Source organism: Hyla sarda, chromosome 4 (assembly GCF_029499605.1).
Source record: "Hyla sarda isolate aHylSar1 chromosome 4, aHylSar1.hap1, whole genome shotgun sequence".
NCBI lineage: Eukaryota > Metazoa > Chordata > Amphibia > Anura > Hylidae > Hyla > Hyla sarda.
In genome coordinates, this window is record NC_079192.1 from 418,910,754 (window position 1) to 418,931,960 (window position 21,207).

The 21,207-nt window shown below is 47.3% G+C and overlaps 1 protein-coding gene across 1 annotated transcript in view; it reads left to right on the plus strand.

Moving 5' to 3' along the window:
• The first annotated feature begins 1,388 nt into the window (after window positions 1-1,388).
• The window catches only part of LOC130267776 (protein mono-ADP-ribosyltransferase PARP12-like), a 145,496-nt gene continuing 125,677 nt past the window's right edge, over window positions 1,389-21,207 (plus strand). The window contains exons 1-3 of the mRNA XM_056517957.1: window positions 1,389-1,414; window positions 1,928-2,023; window positions 14,220-14,310. Coding sequence (XP_056373932.1) covers window positions 14,283-14,310 — 28 coding nt within the window. The 5' untranslated portion in view covers window positions 1,389-1,414; window positions 1,928-2,023; window positions 14,220-14,282. The remainder of the gene's footprint in view (window positions 1,415-1,927; window positions 2,024-14,219; window positions 14,311-21,207) is intronic.

Here is a 21,207-nt window from a genome sequence, read left to right on the forward strand (position 1 = left end):
GGGGGAAGCTGCCTAATCTGGGGGACAACTATACTGATCTGGGGGACAACTATGCTCCTAATCTGGGGGACAACTATGCTGATCTGGGGGACAACTATGCTCCTAATCTGGGGGACAACTATGCTGATCTGGGGGACAACTATGCTCCTAATCTGGGGGACAACTATGCTGATCTGGGGGACAACTATGCTCCTAATCTGGGGGACAACTATGCTGATCTGGGAGACAACCATGCTCCTAATCTGGGGGACAACTATGCTGATCTGGGGGACAACTATGCTCCTAATCTGGGGGACAACTATGCTGATCTGGGAGACAACCATGCTCCTAATCTGGGGGACAACTATGCTGATCTGGGAGACAACTATGCTCATAATCTGGGGGACAACTATGCTGATCTGGGGGACAACTATGCTCCTAATCTGGGGGACAACTATGCTGCCTAATCTGGGGGACAACTATGCTCATAATCTGGGGGACAACTATGCTGATCTGGGGGACAACTATGCTCCTAATCTGGGGGACAACTATGCTGCCTAATCTGGGGGACAACTATACAGATCTGGGGGACAACTATGCTCATAATCTGGGGGACAACTATGCTGCCTAATCTGGGGGACAACTATACAGATCTGGGGGACAACTATACTGATCTGGGGGACAACTATGCTCATAATCTGGGGGACAACTATGCTCCTAATCTGGGGGACAACTATGCTGCCTGATCTGGGGGACAACTATACTGATCTGGGGGACAACTATGCTCCTAATCTGGGGGACAACTATGCTGCCTACTCTGGGGGACAACTATGCTGCCTAATCTGGGGGACAACTATGCTCCTAATCTGGGGGACAACTATGCTCCTAATCTGGGGGACATCTATGCTCCTAATCTGGGGGACAACTATGCTGCCTACTCTGGGGGACAACTATGCTGCCTAATCTGGGGGACAACTATGCTGCCTAATCTGGGGGACAACTATGCTCCTAACCTGGGGGACAACTATGCTGCCTACTCTGGGGGACAACTATGCTGATCTGAGGGACAACTATGCTGCCTAATCTGGGGGACAACTATGCTGCCTAATCTGGGGGACAACTATGCTGCCTAATCTGGGGGACATCTATGCTGCCTAATCTGGGGGACAACTATGCTGCCTAATCTGGGGGACAACTATGCTCCTAATCTGGGGGACAACTATGCTGCCTAATCTGGGGGACAACTATGCTGCCTAATCTGGGGGACAACTATGCTGCCTAAACTGGGGAAAAACTACCCGGCCCTCCACAATATTTTTAGTTTCTCATGTGGCCCCATGGGATAAATAATTGCCCCCCCCCATTCCTCCTCCACCCCGGACATTCCTGGACCTGGAGCCGCCCGGGGAAAGGAGAAAGTGAAGACAAGAGACTGGTGAGACCTCTCTGCAAAATTGTGTATTTAATGCCGTGTTTCCCAACCAGGGTGCCTCCAGCTGTTGCAAAACTATTACTCCCAGCATGCCCAGACAGCCTTTGGCTGTCCGGGCATGCTGGAAGTTGTAGTTTTGCAATAGCTGGAGGCACCCTGGTTGGGAAACACTGATTTAATGTTTTAATGTGTGAAACTATCTGCTGCGCTCTGTATCTAATCCTGTCATGTGTGATACTGTCTGCTGAGCCTGTATATCCAAATCTGGCATGTGGGATATGAGCATGTGTATCTAATCCTGTCATGTGGGATACTATCTGCTGAGTCTGTGCATCTAAATCTGTCATGTGTGATACTGTGAGCTGAGCCTGTGTATCTAATCCTGTCATGTGTGATACTGTATGCTGAGCCTGTGTATCTAATCCTGTCATGTGGGATACTATCTGCTGAGCCTATGCATCTAAATCTGTCATGTGTGATACTGTCTGATTAGCCTTTTTATCTGACGTTGCGCAGGGGGACGTCACTCGTCATCACAGAGAGCCAGCGTTGCCGCCACGCACCACCATCACCACCACTACCGCCGCCGCCGCTGGCATAAATAGGGTTTTGGTAGGTATTCTCTAAATGTAAATTTTTTGTGCGATATAGGAAAGTTCCCCCCACATATATATTGTATCCCTCCAATCCCCTATGCCATTTCTTAAACCTCCCATCCCCCATGCCATTTCTTAAACCCCCCTCCCATCCCCCATGCCATTTCTTAAACCCCTGATCCCTCAGCCCCTGTGCAATCTTGCCCCTCCCCTTTTGTAGCTCCACCCCCACATAGCCACACCCATGACCGGTATTTTTCTGAGGGAAAGGTGGCAACCCTAGTTCTTAAAGGGTTAAAGGGGTATCCAGGCAAAAAAAAATTTTATATATCAACTGGCTCCGGAAAGTTAAACAGATTTGTAAATTACTTCTATTAAAAAAATCTTAATCCTTTCAGTGCTTATGAGCTTCTGAAGTTAAGGTTGCTCTTTTCTGTCTAAATCTTCTCTGATGACACGTGTCTCGGGAACCGCCCAGTTTAGAAGCAAATCCCCATAGCAAACCTCTTCTAAACTGGGCGGTTCCCGAGACAGGTGTCATCAGAGAGGACTTAGACAGAAAAGAACAACCTTCACTTCAGAAGCTCATAAGTACTGAAAGGATTAAGATTTTTTAATAGAAATAATTTACAAATCTGTTTAACTTTCTGGAGTCAGTTGATATATATAAAAAAGTTTTTCCCTAGAATACCCCTTTAACACTACACATCCGCAATAAGGCAGGAATGACTAAATATCAAGCCAGTTAATTATAACCCTTACTAGTTGTAATCAAAGTTATACTTCACCAGATATCTGGGCCTAGTAGGTTCAGGAATGCAAAAATATGATAGCTAATTGATAGCTGATTAGGATTTTTTCCAAGCTCTCTCATCTACAGTTTTTTAAACCTTTCTTTATCTAAAGCCCACCCTCATCAAATATAATGTTATCTGGTGGGTGTGAAATTTACCTTACAATTTCACTTATGCTCTTCCTGGGGTTAAAATGAATAAAGAAAGAACTGCGGAGCACTCACCAGGTATTTTCAATCAGAGGCTTCTTTATTGTAGCTTTGTACACACGGGTTACATGCAGGGGAGAATGATGGTAAAGACGCGGGGGTATTCAAGCCGTCTTGAATACCCCCGCGTCTTTACCATCATTCTCTCCTGCATGTAACCCGTGTGTACAAAGCTACAATAAAGAAGCCTCTGATTGAAAATACCTGGTGAGTGCTCCGCAGTTCTTACTTCATTCATTTTATCTGCTATTTACAGTTGCGTTGATTGCACCGAAGAGGTGATCAGGAACGGCTTCCAGGGACTGTGTGGATCAGGGGTCCACTTATCCAAATCACAGTGCAGCATAGGGATGTGCCCAGATCACTGCCTTGTATTTGTGTGAATATATTCCTAGGGTTACCTATAGGGGGCAGTCTGTGACAGGGTATTAACTTTAAGAACAGCCATATTTTCAATAATTGGGGTATAGGTATGTCGTGTGTCTATAATATTTATGCAATCTATTTAATATAACTATTTGATGTTCCTGTCCAATTAGATCAGAATAATATCCACACATCTAAATCTCAAATAGGTAACTGGAAATAAATGAATATTATGTATTAGAGTTGTATCCACATGTGTGTTCAAGTCTGCATGGCCAGTATCTTAATATGCCTAAGATATATATATATAGATATATATATATGTGGTGTCCCAGTACTGTACACGTACTGTACCTTGTGTTATAAGTCCCCAAAGTCAGAGTTCCTCCATACTGATAGGATGCTCTTGTTGGGATATCCCCTAGTCACCTCTTCCTTCTTTAATTTTGTGTGTACCGTATTTATCGGCGTATAACACGCACTTTTTAGGCTAAAATTTTTAGCCTAAAGTCTGTGTGCGTGTTATACGCCGATACACCCCCAGGAAAGGCAGGGGGAGAGAGGCCGTCGCTGCCCGCTTCTCTCCCCCTGCCTTTCCTGAGGTCTAGAGCCCTGCTGTCTGCCCTTTTCACCCCCTGGTGAAAAGCCAGGGAGAGAGATAGCCAGGGAGAGAGAAGCGGCGCCGACAGCCAGGGGGAGAGAAGGGGCAGCGGCACCCATTGCCGGCGCCGCTGCCCCGTTGCCTCCCCCCATCCCCGGTGGCATAATTACCTGAGTCGGCTCCGTGCTGCTCCAGGCCTCCGTCGTGCGTCCCCGGCGTCATTGCTATGCGCTGAACGGCGCGGCGCATGACGTCAGAGCGCCGCGCCGTGCATAGCAACGACGCTGGGGACGCACGACGGAGGCCTGGAGCAGCGCGGACCCGACTCAGGTAATTATGCCACCGGGGATGGGGGGAGGCAACGGGGCAGCAGCGCCGGCAATGGGTGCCGCTGCCCCTTCTCTCCCCCTGGCTGTCGGCGCCGCTTCTCTCTCCCTGGCTATCGGCGCCGGCACCGATAGTCAGGGGGACAGAACGGGCAGCGGCGCCGATAACCAGGGGGTGAAAAGGGCCGACAGCAGCGCTCTAGACCCCAGGAAAGGCAGGGGGAGAGAAGCGGGCAGCAACGGCCTCTCTCCCCCTGCCTTTCCTGGGGGTATATCGGGGTATACACGCGCACACACGCACCCTCATTTTACCATGGATATTTGGGTAAAAAACTTTTTTTACCCAAATATCCTTGGTAAAATGAGGGTGCGTGTTATAGGCCGGTGCGTGGTATACCCCCATAAATACGGTATATATTATCTATAATGCATAGTGTAAATATTGCTTCAGGGACCTTAGGTCACATGATTGATAATTATATTGTTCTGCTAAGGGTAAGGACCTTCCAGGTCATGTGTTCATGTCACATGTGGTACCATAATGCTTTATATTAGGACTGACAGGTCTGGGGGACCAATAAGCTTGAAGCCCGCCCCTTTAGATATGAGGGCGCTGTTATCCAATCCTCGCTCTTTTGTCCGTCTCTTTCCCTTGGGATATGACCGCGAGCGGAGCTCTGTGCAAAGCTACAAGACAAATCTAGGCCTGAAGCCTGCTAACTTCAGCCGAATACAAAACCGTGAGTTCAATCTAACTCAATCCTAATCCTACGTGACTGCTGGACCTAAACAATTCCCCTAAATCCAGTGGAACAGCGTAAAGCATATGCTTCAAGCTTATTCCCTACAAGGTCCCAACCAAACCTGTGAGGAACCAAAAGTCCGGTCCTCTGTAAAGACTGGTACTACGTTTAACCTGCATAAAATCTGCAGTAAAGTTATCTTCAGTTTACTTAAATTCCGGTTGTGGACAATCCTTTATTCCTCCCCATCGTTCCTGGGACGGGTGGCGGTAGGATATATATATATACAGAGAGGAACCCGCACGCTCGCACCCTGGTGTCACGACAGTTAAGGGTTAATCCAACACCCTTTCATCACTGCACAGCTACACACTACCTACCCTACATCCCCAAGTTACCACATTGGACATCCCACACGTTATTTAGACAATTGAACACAGGATTTAGCTACATAGCTATACATAATAGAAAGTGTTAATTTCTAACGCAAATTTGTTTTCCCTTAGTCCTAACAGCAGCACAAGTGGGGTGTTTCTGCCCCTGTGAAGCTGGCAGGATGGTGGAATTTTTAATTCCGCCCAAGCAATTAACATAATTGAACCCCCCATATAAGGCCTCCTCCCCAGGCCATAGTGCTTTAATAACAAGCAAAATTATACAAACTACAAGGGCAGGAAATTTGTGTGCTGCTGTTAGGACTTAGGGAAAACAAATTTGCGTTAGAAATTAACGCTTCCCTGTCGTCCTAACCAGCAGCACAAGTGGGGACTTAGCAAGTAACAATCACAAATATGGAGGGACTAAGGAGGAGCGGCACTTAGGATGGAACGCCCAAAGGCCAGCTCTCCCATACGTTTGACATTAACCCGGTAATGTTTGATAAATGTGTTGTGTGTGCTCCAGGAGGCAGCAGCACAAATTTGTTCTAGTGGAACGGACCTTCTTTCAGCAAAGGAGGTAGCAACTGCCCGGGTAGAGTGGGCAGTAACAAAAGAAGGAGGAGTTAGCTCCTGAGCTATAAATGCCTCCCTGATTGCCTCTTTGACCCATCTACTCAGAGAGGGTTTGGAGGCCTTTAGACCTTTGTTCCGTCCTGAAAAAGAAATTAAAAGGTTTTCGGATCTTCTGAATTCACCAGTTCTTGAGATGTATATCTTGAGACTTCTTGAAATGTCCAAGGAATGGTTAGCAGCTTCCTCAGAAGAGGAAGGGTCTGAGCACAGAACTGGTAAGGAGATAACTTGGTTAATATTAGAAAAGGTTGGTACCTTGGGAACAAAGGTCGGTAGATATCTCAACAAGACTCTGTCTTGTAAAATGAGAGTATAAGGCTCAAAAGCCGCAAGGGCCTGAAGCTCGCCAATTCTTTTGGCTGAGGTTATAGCCAACAAAAAGGTGACCTTAAGGGACAAGTACCTAAAGTCCACTTGGTCCAAAGGCTCAAAGGGGGGAGAACTCAACCCATTGAGAACGACAGACAAATCCCATTGAGGAATCGGCCTAAGGACTGTAGGCTTAAGTCTTTCGGCTCCTTTGAGGAACCTCTTGATTAGGAGATTTTGAGATAAAGATCTGCCTAGAGAGGCAGAGAGTGCAGCAACCTGCACTTTTAGAGTGGATGGGCTAAGACCCTTGTCAAGGCCATCCTGCAGGAACTGAAGCAAAGCAGAAAGAGGAGGATCTGAGGCAACTACCTCTTTCTTCGCACACCATTGTAGGAAAATCCGATTTATCCTGGAGTAAGCTCTATTAGTAGATGCTGCTCTTGAGTGAGCAAGGGTTCTCAAGACCTCCGAAGAGAGACCACTACCTAGTAGGGTCCTGTCAATCTCCAGGCTGTCAGATTGAGTCTCCTCAGATCTAGGCAGGAGCCTGTGTTGTGAGACACAAGGTTCTGCACGTGGGGAAGCCTCCAATAACACCCTTGACTCATCCTCATGAGCTGGGTGAACCAGGACCTCTTTGGCCAGAATGGTATGATGGCGATTACTGAGGTCTGGTCTTGCCTGACTTTCATCAATACCCTCGGTATCATGGAAAGTGGAGGGAAAATGTAGGCCAGCCTGAACCTCCATGGAATGGACAGAGCGTCTACTGCCACAGGATTGTCCTCTTTGTAAAGAGAGCAAAACCTGTTCACCTTGGCATTCAGACGAGTTGCCATGAGATCTATCTCTGGCATACCCCACCTCCGGGTTATCTTGTGGAAGATATCCTCGTTCAGGGACCATTCCCCTTGGACTGGAAGACCGCGGCTCAGACGGTCTGCAACTATATTGAGATCCCCCTTGATGTGGACTGCTGAGAGGTGGGATAGATTGGTCTCTGCCCAAGAGAGAATTAGTCCGGTCTCCTCGAGGAGAACTTTGGACCTTGTACCTCCCTGTTTGTTTAGGTAAGACACTACAGTCGTGTTGTCTGAACGGACTTTTATCGCTTGCCCTAGAACTAGGGGAGCGAAGTGATAGAGAGCTAGACGGACTGCTCTCAACTCTCTCATGTTGGAAGAGAGGAGTCTCTCTTGAGAAGTCCAGGTACCTTGTACCGGAGTTTTGTCCAGATGGGCTCCCCAGCCTACAAGGGAGGCGTCCGTGGTCAGAATGATCCAATGAGGTTGAATCAAGGACTTCCCATCTGACAGAGTTGTCCACCATCTGAGGGATGCACGGACTTCGACAGACAGGGAACATCTTTTGTCCAACCCTTTGGGGTTGCGATTCCAGACACTCAAGAGCTGATCTTGAAGTGGACGGAGATGCCATAGGGCCCAAGGTACTGCCTCTGCAGACGCTGACATGTGGCCTAGCATTTTCATCAGAGTTCTGATGGAGACCCTTTGGGGAACCATTAAGAACTCTTACAACTTTCTCCTTCCTCTCTGGGGTCAGAGATAAGGTCATGTGAGAGGAGTCGATTATGAACCCCAGAAACCTTCTGGAGGTAGAGGGGACGATCTCTGATTTGTCCCAATTTATGATCCAGCCTAAATGCTGGAGAAAATCCAGAGCCAGTTTCCAGGCCTTTTAATCTTAAGGCGGCCACAACCGGAGCCACAACCTTTGTAAAGGTGTGGGGAGCGGAAGAGATCCCGAAGGGCAGCACGGCAAACTGATAATGCTTTACCATACCCTTTATGGTGACAGCAATCCTCAAAAATTTCCTGTGAGCAGGATGTAAGGGGACGTGCAGTTAGGCGTCCTTGAGGTCGATGGTGACCATCAGATCTAGAGGATTCAGAATGCTGGTGACTGACCGAATAGTCTCCATTCTGAACTTTCTTTTCTTTATGAAACGGTTCAGAAAGCAAAGATCTATGATCATTCGCCAAGTGCCCGAGGGCTTTGGTACCAAAAATATAGGGGAGTATACTCCCAGGCCTCTCTGGTTTGGAGGAACCTCCTCTAGGGCCCGTTTCTCTAGGTACAATAGTACCGACTCCTCCAGAATGGATTGTTCTGGTTGAGGGAGTCTTTTTGTTAACAAAAATTTCCTTGGTGGGGGGGGGGGAGACAAATTCTATTTTGTAGCCCGACCGGACTACTTCTAGAACCCAAGGGTCTTGGATTTCCTTCATCCAAGTGGAGAGAAATAAACTCAAACGGCCTCCTACTGGAGAAAAAACTGGAGACAGAGCTTCTGTCAGGACCTCTGGAGGGGAAGGGAGAGGGGAGACGTTGGTGGGATCTGGGTGAGAGTCATAGCTCAGACTTGCGGTCTTTGCCCCGACCGCGTCCGCCACCACGCTTAGATCTTTGACTTTGGCGCCTCTGGGTCCCAGAGGAGCCCTGAGATCTGCCCACTCGGCCTCTACCGCGGCCACGAAAGGTCTGCACAGGAAGGGACTTGCCTTTTTTATCGGCAAAACCCTCCATAATTCGGTCCAGCTCGGACCCGAAGAGCCTATTGGGTTCAAGAGGCATGGCACAAAGGTTTATCTTGGAGGTGGTATCTGCCACCCAAGGGAGTAACCAGAAGGGGCGTCTGCTTGCAGAGGATAGTCCCATAGACTTTGCGGCCAATTTTAGATGCTGCTGAGTGGCCTCACAAAGAAAGTCAGCACCCAGTAGCAAGGTGCTGAACAAGTCCAGAATGTCTTCTCTGGGGACATTACCATCGATGTCGGACTGGATCCTTAGGATACGATACTTGATGAAATTGGCCACCTCATTAGAGGCAATGGCCACCGTAGCAGAGGCTGAGGCAGCAGAGTAATTCCTCCTGAGCAGGGAGTCCACTTTCCTGTCAAGGGGGTCTTGGAGGTTGCTACCGTCGACCGCGGGAACCAGGACGCGCTTGTTTATCCTGGTAACAGCCATATCCACCTTGGGGGGTGGGACCCAGACTTCTGACTCTGCCTCGGCCAGGGGGTACATGAGCTTAAACCTCCGAGTAAGGACAGGGGGTTTGTCCGGATGTTTCCACTCAGTGGTCATTAACTTTTTTAAGGAGTCATCCACCTTAAAAACCAGCGGTTCTTTAGGGGTGGATGTTGAGGCTTCCCCTTGATCCGCATCCTGGTCCCTTGACTGGATGGATCTTAGTAAACGCTGAGTTTTCTCAACGGGAAAGATGGAGGGAGAGATGACTTCTTCCACTGTTTGTTCCGAATGGTCTCCCACGGACATAGCTGTATACTCTGCTATGGAGGAGGGACTAGGAGATGTCCTAGGTCTCTTGGCAGAGAAGGAGCTTTTGATCTCATTTATTGAGTTCCCCATGAACTCTTTCATCCATATAAACATGTCCTGGATGGTAGGTTCCGCAGGATCTGCTGGAGGACGACATCCAGGACACTTATTATATTCATAGGTGTCCGGAAGAGGAGTGCCGCAGTCGGCACACGTAAGGTGATGTTTTTTAGAGGACGCCTTACGTCCGGAGTATTGGTCACCGGAGGGTGGAGTAGACATCCTCTATAAAGATAGAGAGAGAAAAACCGTTAAGGAAAACATTTTTTATTTTTTTTTTTTTTAAATCCCACCCTAAGATAGGAAAAAATAGGCGGCACCTATGCAAGGAAGCCTAGTTGAGAAAAAACAAGCTGAATAAAATACACCAGTCTTGCAGTCACAGGTCTAGCTGAGCACAGCAGAGACCCTAACCAGGCAAGAGCTGCCTTATATAGGGAAGGGGATGGCGCCAACTTTGAATAGGCTCCACCCCCGGAAATGAGATACAGGAAGGGAAACTAGTTCCCAGGTCACAAGCGCTCTTATACTAAAATCTAATAACAGCAGCCAATATAAGCCTACCACAGGCTTAGATATAATAAAGAAAGGGTCCTGTAGATATACGGAGTGAAAACTCCGAATATCAGAGACTACCAGAGAAGACGCCGGGCCGGAAGTGGAAAGTGACGCACTTCCAGTCCCGGCGTCCGGCCGCGCACGCGACACCGCTAGCGCCAAAAAAAGGGGGGAGCTGGTACAGCGATCTCAGAGCGGAGCTCCGACCTGAATCACTGACCAGGTACGGAGCTCCCAAACAGCGCATATCCGCACGGGGAATGCACTGACACAGAGCATCGCACCGGAGAAGAGGAGATAAGCACAGGTCAGACCTGTAAAGGAAAGGGCTAAAAAGCCCAAACATAAGCAGCCACGCTGCAGAACATATGTATCAAAAAATATATAAATCCAGGCAGGCTTAATGAGCCTGCCCCGTCCTGCTGTACAGCACAGGACAGAAAGAAAGCACTATGGCCTGGGGAGGAGGCCTTATATGGGGGGTTCAATTATGTTAATTGCTTGGGCGGAATTAAAAATGCCACCGTCCTGCCAGCTTCACAGGGGCAGAAACACCCCACTTGTGCTGCTGGTTAGGACGACAGGGAATAATCCTTATAATGCCATCATTATCAGTTATATAATAGGGCAAGGTAGTGTATTAATGCTACAGACATCATATTATAAGATCATATACAGGAATGGTTTTATGAAGACATTTATATTAACCTGTATTTAACCTTTTGCTGGCTGAATCTGCACCTTGTTGACTGACTCTTAGGGAGTAGGGTTGCCACCCTGCCGGTATTTTCATTCTTATTCCGGGCTGTGCCGGTAAGTTTGGATGAAAAATACCGGCCATGCAATGGCCGGTATTTTTCATTCACTGACAGGGGCGGACTGAGCAGCATCCCTAGACAGAAGAGCGCTTCTTTCGTGACCGGCAGGCTGCCGCACTCCAACACAAAATCATACCCCCAGCCCCAGGAAGCTGCCTCTTTCGGGGAACAGAAGTGCCGTGTGCACGTCTGCTCCCTCCCCCGACGTGTCCCTGCCTCAGGTGCTCCGCGTCTGCATGGGTGATAAATTCCTCCCCAACCCCCGAACATTCCTGGAACCTCCCGGGGAGAGGAAAAAGTGAAGACAAGAGACTGGTGAGCTGATGAGACCTCTCTGCAAAACTGTGTATTTAATGCAGTTCCCAACCAGGGTGCCTCCAGCTGTTGCAAAACTATTACTCCCAGCATGCCCAGACAGCCTTTGACTGTCCAGGCATGCTGGGAGTTGTAGTTTTGCAACAGCTGGAGGCACCCTGGTTGGGAAACACTGATTTAATGTTTTAATGTGTGAAACTATCTGCTGAGCCTGTGTATCTAAATCTATCATATGGGATACTGTCTGCTGAGCCTGTGTATCTAATCCTGTCATGTGTGATACTGCCTGCTGAGCCTATGTATCTAAATCAGTCATGTGGGATACTGTCTGCTGAGCCTGTGTATCTAATCCTGCCATGTGTGATACTGCCCACTGAGCCTGTGTATCTAAATCTGTCATGTGTGATACTTCCTACTGAGCCTGTGTATCTAAATCTGTCATGTGGGATACTATCTGCTGAGCCTATGCATCTAAATCTGTCATGTGTGATACTGTCTGATTTAGCCTGTTTATCTGACGTTGCGCAGGGGGACGTCACTCGTCATCAAAGAGAGCCAGCGTTGCCGCCGCGCACCACCATCACCACCGCCGCCGCCGCCGCTGGCATACATAGGGTTTTGGTAGGTATTCTCTAAATGTTATTTTTTGTGCGATATAGGAAAGTTCCCCCCACATATATATTGTATCCATCCCATGTGCCATTTCTTAAAACCCCCTCCCCGTCCCCCCCCCCCCCCCCGTGCCATTTCTTAAACCCCTCACCCCTCATCCCTCATCCCCTGTGCAATCGGGCCCCCTCCCCTTTTGTAGCTCCACCCCCACACAGCCACACCCATGACCAGTATTTTTCTGAGGGAAAGGTGGCAACCCTAGTAGGGACATGTCTTTTGTTTACAGTCCCTGGTATCATTAGGTTAGTACGTATGAAACCTATGGGGGAGATTTATAATATCCTGTCCAGAGGAGAAGTTGTCCAGTTGCCCATGGCAACCAATCAGATCTCTTCTTTCACTTTTGAAAAGTCCTGTGAAAACTGAAAGAAGCGATCTGATTGGTTGCTATGGGCAACTGGACAACTTCTCCTCTGGACAGGATATTATAAATCTCCCCCCTACTGTGTTTAAATCTCAACTAAGGCTGGGTTCACACTACGTTTTTGCCATACTGTTTTCAATCTGTTTTTCTAAAGAAAACCGTATGGCAAAAAAAACGGATGGAACAGTATGGGAAAAAGTAAACCATATGCGTTTTTAAACAGTATACTGTTTTTAAAAGTGCATACAGTTCCGTCAGTTTTTATAGAAAAAAAAAACATACGTTTTAGAAAATTTTGTCCATTTTTAATGGGAGGGGTCTTGGGTGGGGACTTTAGGATTCAAATGCGCATGTGCAAAGTAAAAACGTATACGTTTTTCCCGTATGGAACCGTATACATGTGCGTTTCCCATTGATGTCCATGTTAAAAAAAAACGTGTGCGATTGCAGTACGGTTTTTAAACATGAGTCAAAACCATGGTTGACCACAATTTTGTCTCCGGTTTAAAAACCGTACTGCAACCGCACACGTTTTTTTTTAACATGGACGTCAATGGGGAACGCACATGTATACGGTTCCATACGGGAAAAACGTATACGTTTTTACTTTGCACATGCGCATTTGAATCCTAAAGTCCCCACTCAAGACCCCTCCCATTAAAAATGGACAAAATTTTCTAAAACGTATGGGTTTTTTTTCTATAAAAACTGATGGAACTGTATGCACTTTTAAAAACAGTATACTGTTTAAAAACGCATACGGTTTACTTTTTTCCATACTGTTCCATCCGTTTTTTTTTGCCATACGGTTTTCTTTAGAAAAACAGATTGAAAACAGTATGGCAAAAACGTAGTGTGAACCCAGCCTAAGGCTGGGTCCACACTACGTTTTGTCCCATACGGGAGCGCATACGGCAGGGGGAGCTAAAAGCTCGCGCTCCCGTATGTCACCGTATGCGCTCCCGTATGCCATTCATTTCAATGAGCCGACCGGAGTGAAACGTTCGGTCCGGTCGGCTCATTTTTGTGCCGTATGCGCTTTTACAACCGGACCTAAAACCGTGGTCAACCACGGTTTTAGGTCCGGTTGTAAAAGCGCATACGGCGCAAAAATGAGCCGACCGGACCGAACGTTTCACTCCGGTCGGCTCATTGAAGTGAATGACATACGGGAGCGCATACGGTCACATACGGGAGCGCGAGCTTTTAGCTCCCCCCTGCCGTATGCGCTCCCGTATGGGACAAAACGTAGTGTGGACCCAGCCTAACACGGTTAAGATAGAAAAAGATCTAGTATTTGCTTCTCTCCAGACTCTGTCATTGGTAAATTCACTGTAGACACCATTGTCTCAAATTTTGGTTTTGGTCATCTGGGCTTAATGGGGGAAATTTATCAAAACCTGTGCAGAGGAAGAGTGGTGCAGTTGCCCATAGCAACCAATCAGATTGCTTCTTTCATTTTCCACAGGCCTCTTTAGAGGCCTGTGGAAAAGGAAAGAAGCAATCTGATTGGTTGCTATGGGCAACTGAGGCCTGTGGAAAATGAAAGAAGCGATGTGATTGGTTGCTATGGGCAACTGCACCACTCTTCCTCTGCACAGGTTTTGATAAATCTCCCCCAATATACTTCTATTGTATTTTACTTTCCTGTAAAGACATTTTAGTATCTGTCTACCTGAGGTCAGCATTATAACACAAACTAAAATCTTCTGAAATGAAATAATATTCTAATATACGTTTTATACTCCTATGATTAAGCCTGACCGGCAGGAGAATGATGGGAGGAGCCAAGGAGCAGCGAGTGGACCCAGAGAATGGGACATGTTTTTAGAAGAAACAGGAGAAGACGGTTAGTTTTGGTTTTACGTACACGTTATCATTTTTGTGCGTCTATGTATGTGTTCTCTTTTACCCAGTTATATTAGGTGAAATACGCATCCATATTCCACCTCCAACCAGGCACAGTTCATACACACCCAACCTTAAAGGGTTACTCCGGTGTAAAACAACATTTTATTTAAATCAATTGGTGCCAGAAAGTTATATAGATCTGTAACTTACTTCTATTTAAAAATCTCAATCCTTGCAGTACTTATCAGCTGCTGTATGCTCCACAGGAAGTTGTATTTAATTCTGGAGTTCTTTTCAGTCTGACCACAGTGCTCTCTGCTGACACCTCTGTCCATGTCAGGAACGGTCCAGAGCAGGAGAGGTTTGGTATGGGGATTTGGACTGTTCCTGACACGGACAGAGGTGTCAGCAGAGAGCACTGTGGTCAGACTGAAAAGAACTCCAGAATGAAATACAACTTCCTGTGGAGCATACAGCAGCTGATAAGTACTGCAAGGATTAAGATTTTTAAATAGAAGTAATTTACAAATTAAAGTAAAATATAAGCAAAAAAAAGTTAAATAAGTAAAATATAAGCAAAAACTACAGATCATGGCACAAAAAATGAGCCCTCATACTAGGGATGTCCCGATACCGATACTAGTATTGGTATCTGGGCCGATACCAGGTATCTGCATGGTATCGGGGACTCGTCTAATGTCCCCGATACCAAATCCAATACCTGGCGGAGTGCTCCGCTTCGCTGCCCCGTCATTACCACTGCCCCTGTTCTGCCGTCCGCATTATGGCATCTTATGGAGGAGCATGTGACACACATGTCACTCCCCTGCGCCCAGCGTAATGGTATGGAGGAAGCAGAGTGACGTGTATGTCACATGCTCCTCCACAAGACGCCATTATGCAAACGGCAGAACGGGGCAGCAGCAGTGATGAGAACGGGGCTGCGGAGACCGGACAGTGAGCAGCTACAAAGGGGGGAACTGCTGGCTACAGGGGGGGGGGGGGCTGCTGGCTACAGGGGGGGGGGGGGGGCTGCTGGCTACAGGGCTGGGCCCTGCTGTCTACAGGGGGGGGGGTGGGCCCTGCTTTCTACAGGGGGGAGGGCATGCTGTCTACAAGGGGGTCCTGCTGGCTACAAAGGGGGGCTGCTGTCTACAGGTGGGGGGTCTTGTTGGCTACAAGGGGAGTCCTGTTGTCTGTCTGAAACTATTTATACTACCTACAAGGGGATACTACCTACTATTAAAGACAATTTTACAGCAGAGTCACCTGCACTAACTTGAATCTATAGGTAGATCGTGCAGGTGACCCGGTTTCTACCGCTGCTCATGTGATCATCGGTCTCGCCCATAATACAAATTCCCTGTTCTGTCCAATGGAGAAGAGAGAAATCTTGGCTCATACTACAGCAGCCGCCTCCATTGTACACAATAAGGACCCCACATATCATACGGTAAACAGCGCCAGAAACCGCGTCACCCTGGGGTCAGATTCCCTTTAAAATATAAGTACTCGTACTTGGTATCGGCGAGTACTAGAATTAAAGTATCGGTACTCGTACTTGGTCTTAAAAAAATGGTATTGGGACATCCCTACCTCATATAAAGTATCGGTACTCGTACTTTGTCTTAAAAAAATGGTATCGGGACATCCCTACCTCATACATTCCCGTATACGGAAAAATTAGAAAGTTGTAGGTGGTCAAAATACGGCAATTTCATACATACTAATTTTGTTAAAATAGTTTGAGATATATATTTTTTTTTCATGGGGATCATTTTAATCATATTGACCCACGGAATAAATAAAACATGTCATTTTTATGGTAAAGTGTACAGCGTGAAAACAAAACCTTCCAAAATTAGCAAAATTGCGTTTTCCTTTTCAATTTCCCCACATAAAAATATTTTTTTTTTGCTGCGCCACACATTTTATGGAAAATGATTGATGTCATTACAAAGTAAAATTGGTTGCGCAAAAATCAAACTCTGATATGGGTCTGTGGATGAAACTATAAAAGAGTTATGTTGTAACCACAAAAATCCGGCACTGTCACTTGAAATAAAAGCGTGGTGATCTCTTCAGGTTGTAACTAATGTTCATTCATATGTGCATTGATGGGTGGTGCTCAGGGGTCAAGTCCTGGGGGAAAAAATGTGGGAACTCACCCAAGATTTATACTTAAAGGGGTACTAGACATCTTATACCCTATCCAAAGGATAGGGGATAAGATGTGTGATCCCAGGGGTCCCGCCGCTTGGGACCCCCATGTTCTCCCTGCGGCACCCAGCATTCGTATAGAGCATTGGGTGCAGGCCAGAGTCACGACTCCTTAATGCAAGTCTGTGGGAGGGGGCATTACTGTGATGTCACGGGCCTCTGCCCCGCATCACCAGTCATCCAGGAGGGAGCGAAGCTCACTCCGTGCACCGGATGTCTGGGGTGCCGCAGCCGAGATCACGGGGGTCCTGCTGCTGGGGATCAGACATCTTATCCCCTATACTTTGGATAGGGGATAAGATGTCTAGGGACAGAGTACCCCTTTAATGGCTGGTCCTGCAGGACTCCTGCTAATGGGAACTGCGTTCCTGCTGTGGAAAATGTGCAGGAACTCCGTTCCCATGAGTTCCTACAGGACTTGAGCGCTGGTAGTGCTACACGTTAAGAAGTGCAGAGATACAATGTAACCACAAGAAGTGCAGGACTAAAGCGGGGAGGCAGATGATGGTACGGGGGGAATCAGGCGTTGGGCCACAGCCGTATCGCACCAGATCGCAGGGGCCTGACGAAGCACCAAACGGTGCGATACGGCTGTGGTCCGACTCCTGATTCCCCCCGTACCATCTTCCGCCTCCGCGCTTTGGTCCTGCACCGGTCTCCGCATGCCAGCGATGTGACTTAGCTTCACCTGCAGCTTCTACACATGGGTGAGTTGCTCCGTTTATCTTCTTGTGGTTATATAAAAGAGTTATGATTTTTAGAAGGCGATGAGGAAAAAACGAAAATATAAAATTGGCCTGGTCCTTAAGGGGTTAATAAAGGTTTAAAAAACAGGAAGCTATGGCATGCTGGAGCAATGGAGCGCTGATAACACTCATTAATGCTGTGCTATAGAAAGCACCTATGGCATAGCCTTAAAGGGGTACTTTGGTGCTTAGACATCTTATCCCCTATCCAAAGGATAGGGGATAAGATGCCTGATCGCGGGAGTCCCGCCGCTGGGGACCCCCCGTGATCTTGCACGCAGCACCCCATTTGTAATCAGTCCTCGGAGCACATTAGGTGCAGTACAGTTCCCCCCACATTAGGTGCAGTACAGTTCCCCCCACATTAGGTGCAGTACAGTTCCCCCCACATTAGGTGCAGTGCAGTTCCCCCCACATTAGGTGCAGTGCAGTTCCCCCCACATTAGGTGCAGTGCAGTTCCCCCACATTAGGTGCAGTACAGTTCCTCCCACATTAGGTGCAGTACATTTCCCCCCACATTAGGTTGGCAGTATAGTTCCCCACACATTAGGTGCGGTACAGTTCCCCCCACATTAGGTGCAGTACAGTTCCCCCCACATTAGGTGCAGTGCAGTTCCCCCCACATTAGGTGCAGTGCAGTTGCCCCCACATTAGGTGCAGTACAGTTGCCCCCACATGAGGTGCAGTATAGTTCCCCCACATGAGGTGCAGTATAGTTCCCCCACATTAGGTGTAGTATAGTTCCCCCACATTAGGTGCAGTCACTGAGGACAAGCGGGGCTCTGTACACTGAGGACAAGCAGGGCTCTGTACACTGAGGACAAGCAGGGCTCTGTACACTGAGGACAAGCGGGGCTCTGTACACTGAGGACAAGCGGGGCTCTGTACACTGAGGACAAGCGGGGCTCTGTACACTGAGGACAAGCAGGGCTCTGTACACTGAGGACAAGCAGGTATCTGTACACTGAGGACAAGCAGGGCTCTGTACACTGAGGACAAGCGGGGCTCTGTACACTGAGGACAAGTGGGGCTCTGTACACTGAGGACAAGCGGGGCACTGTACCTGAGGACAAGCCTGAGGACAACATATAGTAGACATATTGTATATGTGAATCAATATATCATTTATTTGACATGTCCCTTATCCTTACAAGCAGAGAGCTTTAAAGTTAGACAAAGTTTTTCTAAAATGTTGAAATTTTTCACCAAGAAATGATCCAAGTATCTACGGAAATTTACCACTAACATAAAGTGGCATATGTCATGAAAAAACTATCTCGGAATTACATTTATAAGTAAAAGCATCCCAGAGTTATTAATGCTTAAAGTGATAGCTCAGATTTGAAAAAAGTGCTCCCGTCCTTAGGGTCATAATGGGCTCTGTCCCCAAGGGGTTAAAAGGGGTCTGGATGCATTTTTGGGGAATAATAACATCGCTAGTTATGCATATTAGATTTATAGGGACATTTATTCTGATGCCATATTTGGAGTCGGGAAAGAATTTTTACCTCTAGTCTGAGGGTTTTTTGCCTCCTCTGGATCATCTCAGTAGGGACTCATTAGGGTTATAGGTTGAACTTGATGGACTCTGGTCTTATTTCAATCTTATGAACTATGTTACTTTGTTATCGGCGCTCTGCTGTTCCAGCCTGATGAGCAGGCTTGGAGCAGTAGATCGCTGATCGGATGAAGGAGAGGCAGGTTAGGACCCTCCCATCGTCCAGTAAGATGATTGGGACATTGCGATTGTGTCCGCTGAGCTGCTGGGATAGTTTAACTTTCACTTTAGACGCCGCAATCAACTTTGTGGCATCTAAAGGGTTAAAGGGTTACTCCGGTGGAAAACTTTTTTTTATTTAAATCAACTGGTGCCAGAAAGTTAAACAGATTTGTAAATTAGGAAAAGACTAATTGGAATTGTGCAGCTCACAAAAAATTAGTTGAGGCTTGAATGGAAAAGTACTTACACCTCAAAGTACAAATTTTAAAGAAGAAAGGAAAAAAGAGGGTACCATAAGCCTCAAGACTAATACCATATATAATGGTACATGATGAATGTATAGGACAGAACTGTGCTTCACTTTGATGATAAAAAAATATTTTTTTATTTTTAAAATGCAATAAGAGCAAAATTCTAAAATGAATATAATATCAAAATTAATATAACAACAACCTCCTTACACAGGGCCCTTGTGGGGAGCTGCAAATAGACCATACAAAATAGTTTGCATAAGAAAAACAATAAAAACCGCTAAATGTGCATTGGATTCCACTAATTCGACATCTGAAGGATCGGCAATGTTCACAATCCGTGATAATAGATTACAGTTCGCATAAATGTAAGATACCGTATTTATCGGGGTATACCACGCACCGGCCTATAACACGCACCCTCATTTTACCAAGGATATTTGAGTAAAAAAAGTTTTTTACCCAAATATCCATGGTAAAATGAGGGTGCGTGCGCGCTTGTATACCCCGATACACCACCAGGAAAGGCAGGGGGAGAGAGGCCGTCGCTGCCTGCTTCTCTCCCCCTGCCTTTCCTGGGGTCTAGAGCGCTGCTGCCGGCCCTTCTCTCCCCCTGGCTATCGGCACCGCTGCTCGTTCTGTCCCCCTGACTATCGGTACCAGCGCCGATAGCCAGGGGGAGAGAAGCGGCGCCGACAGCCAGGGGGAGAGAAGGGGCAGCGGCACCCATTGCCGGCGCCGCTGCCCCGTTGCTTCCCCCCATCCCCGGTGGCATAATTACCTGAGTCGGGTCCGCGCTGCTGCAGGCCTCCGGCGTGCGTCCCCTGCGTTGTTGCTATGCACGGCGCGGCGCACTGACGTCATGCGCCGCGCCGTGCAGCGCATAGCAACGACGCTGGGGACGCACGCCGGAGGCCTGCAGCAGCGCGGACCCGACCCAGGTAATTATGCCACCGGGGATGGGGGGAGGCAATGGGGCAGCGGCGCAATGGGGTGCCGGTACCGATAGTCAGGGGGATAGAAACAGAAACAGGGGGATAGAGATAGAAACAGCCTCGTGGAGGACAACTCAGCGTCTGACGTAAGCCAGGTAAGGATGAAGAGAGCCGGCAAGGTGGATTTGCTGGATTAGGTGATTAGAGCAGAAACAGGCAGCTGTGATTGAAGGATAGCGGTCCTTAAGGATTGTGGAAAAAAATTCTGTTTTTCGGTTGCAATAGATTGCGGTATTAATGCAGTAATTCCTTAGACGCGTTTCAGGGTACTTAGTATAATGACCCTTTCCTCAGTAGAGATATTAATATTAATATGTCAGCAGAGAGCACTGTGGTCGTGATGTCAGCAGAGAGCTCTGTGTTCCAAACAGAAGAGAATTTCCACTGTAGTATTCAGCAGCTAATAAGTACTGGAAGGAGTAAGATTTTTTTAATAGAAGTAATTTACAAATCTGTTTTATTTGTCTTCAATACCGGCGCTTATGGATTTTTTTTATTGTAGCTGCTAAGGTTCAACCCTAGATGGCTCTCTGAAATGCCATCAATTTATTTGGAAACTGAATATAGACTAAGGGATTGTGAGCGCTTCTAGGTGAGTATGAATGAATGAATGTATATTACCATTCGTATCTATATTGATATGGAGACAATACAGCTGTTTTTACCTTGTAGTTGTATATTCTGGTGAGGATGTAAAAGCCTGTATTAGACGGCTGATTGAGTCCTGATTGTTCTGTATAGTTGTATCCTCTCATGTAGGTAATGGCTGAATGTGGATATTGGGTGATATTTTATACCTTGTATCCTCCGTATGTGTTCGGGCTTTGTTGCAATGTTCCAGACCTGCTTCTAAAGATGGACGCCCGGCCGGCGGCGTCTACTACCAGCGTGCGCGGGTGTGGGATAGGGAAAAAAACGGGATGAGGCCTTTCGGCAATGTAGGTGACGTCTCTCCAGGTACC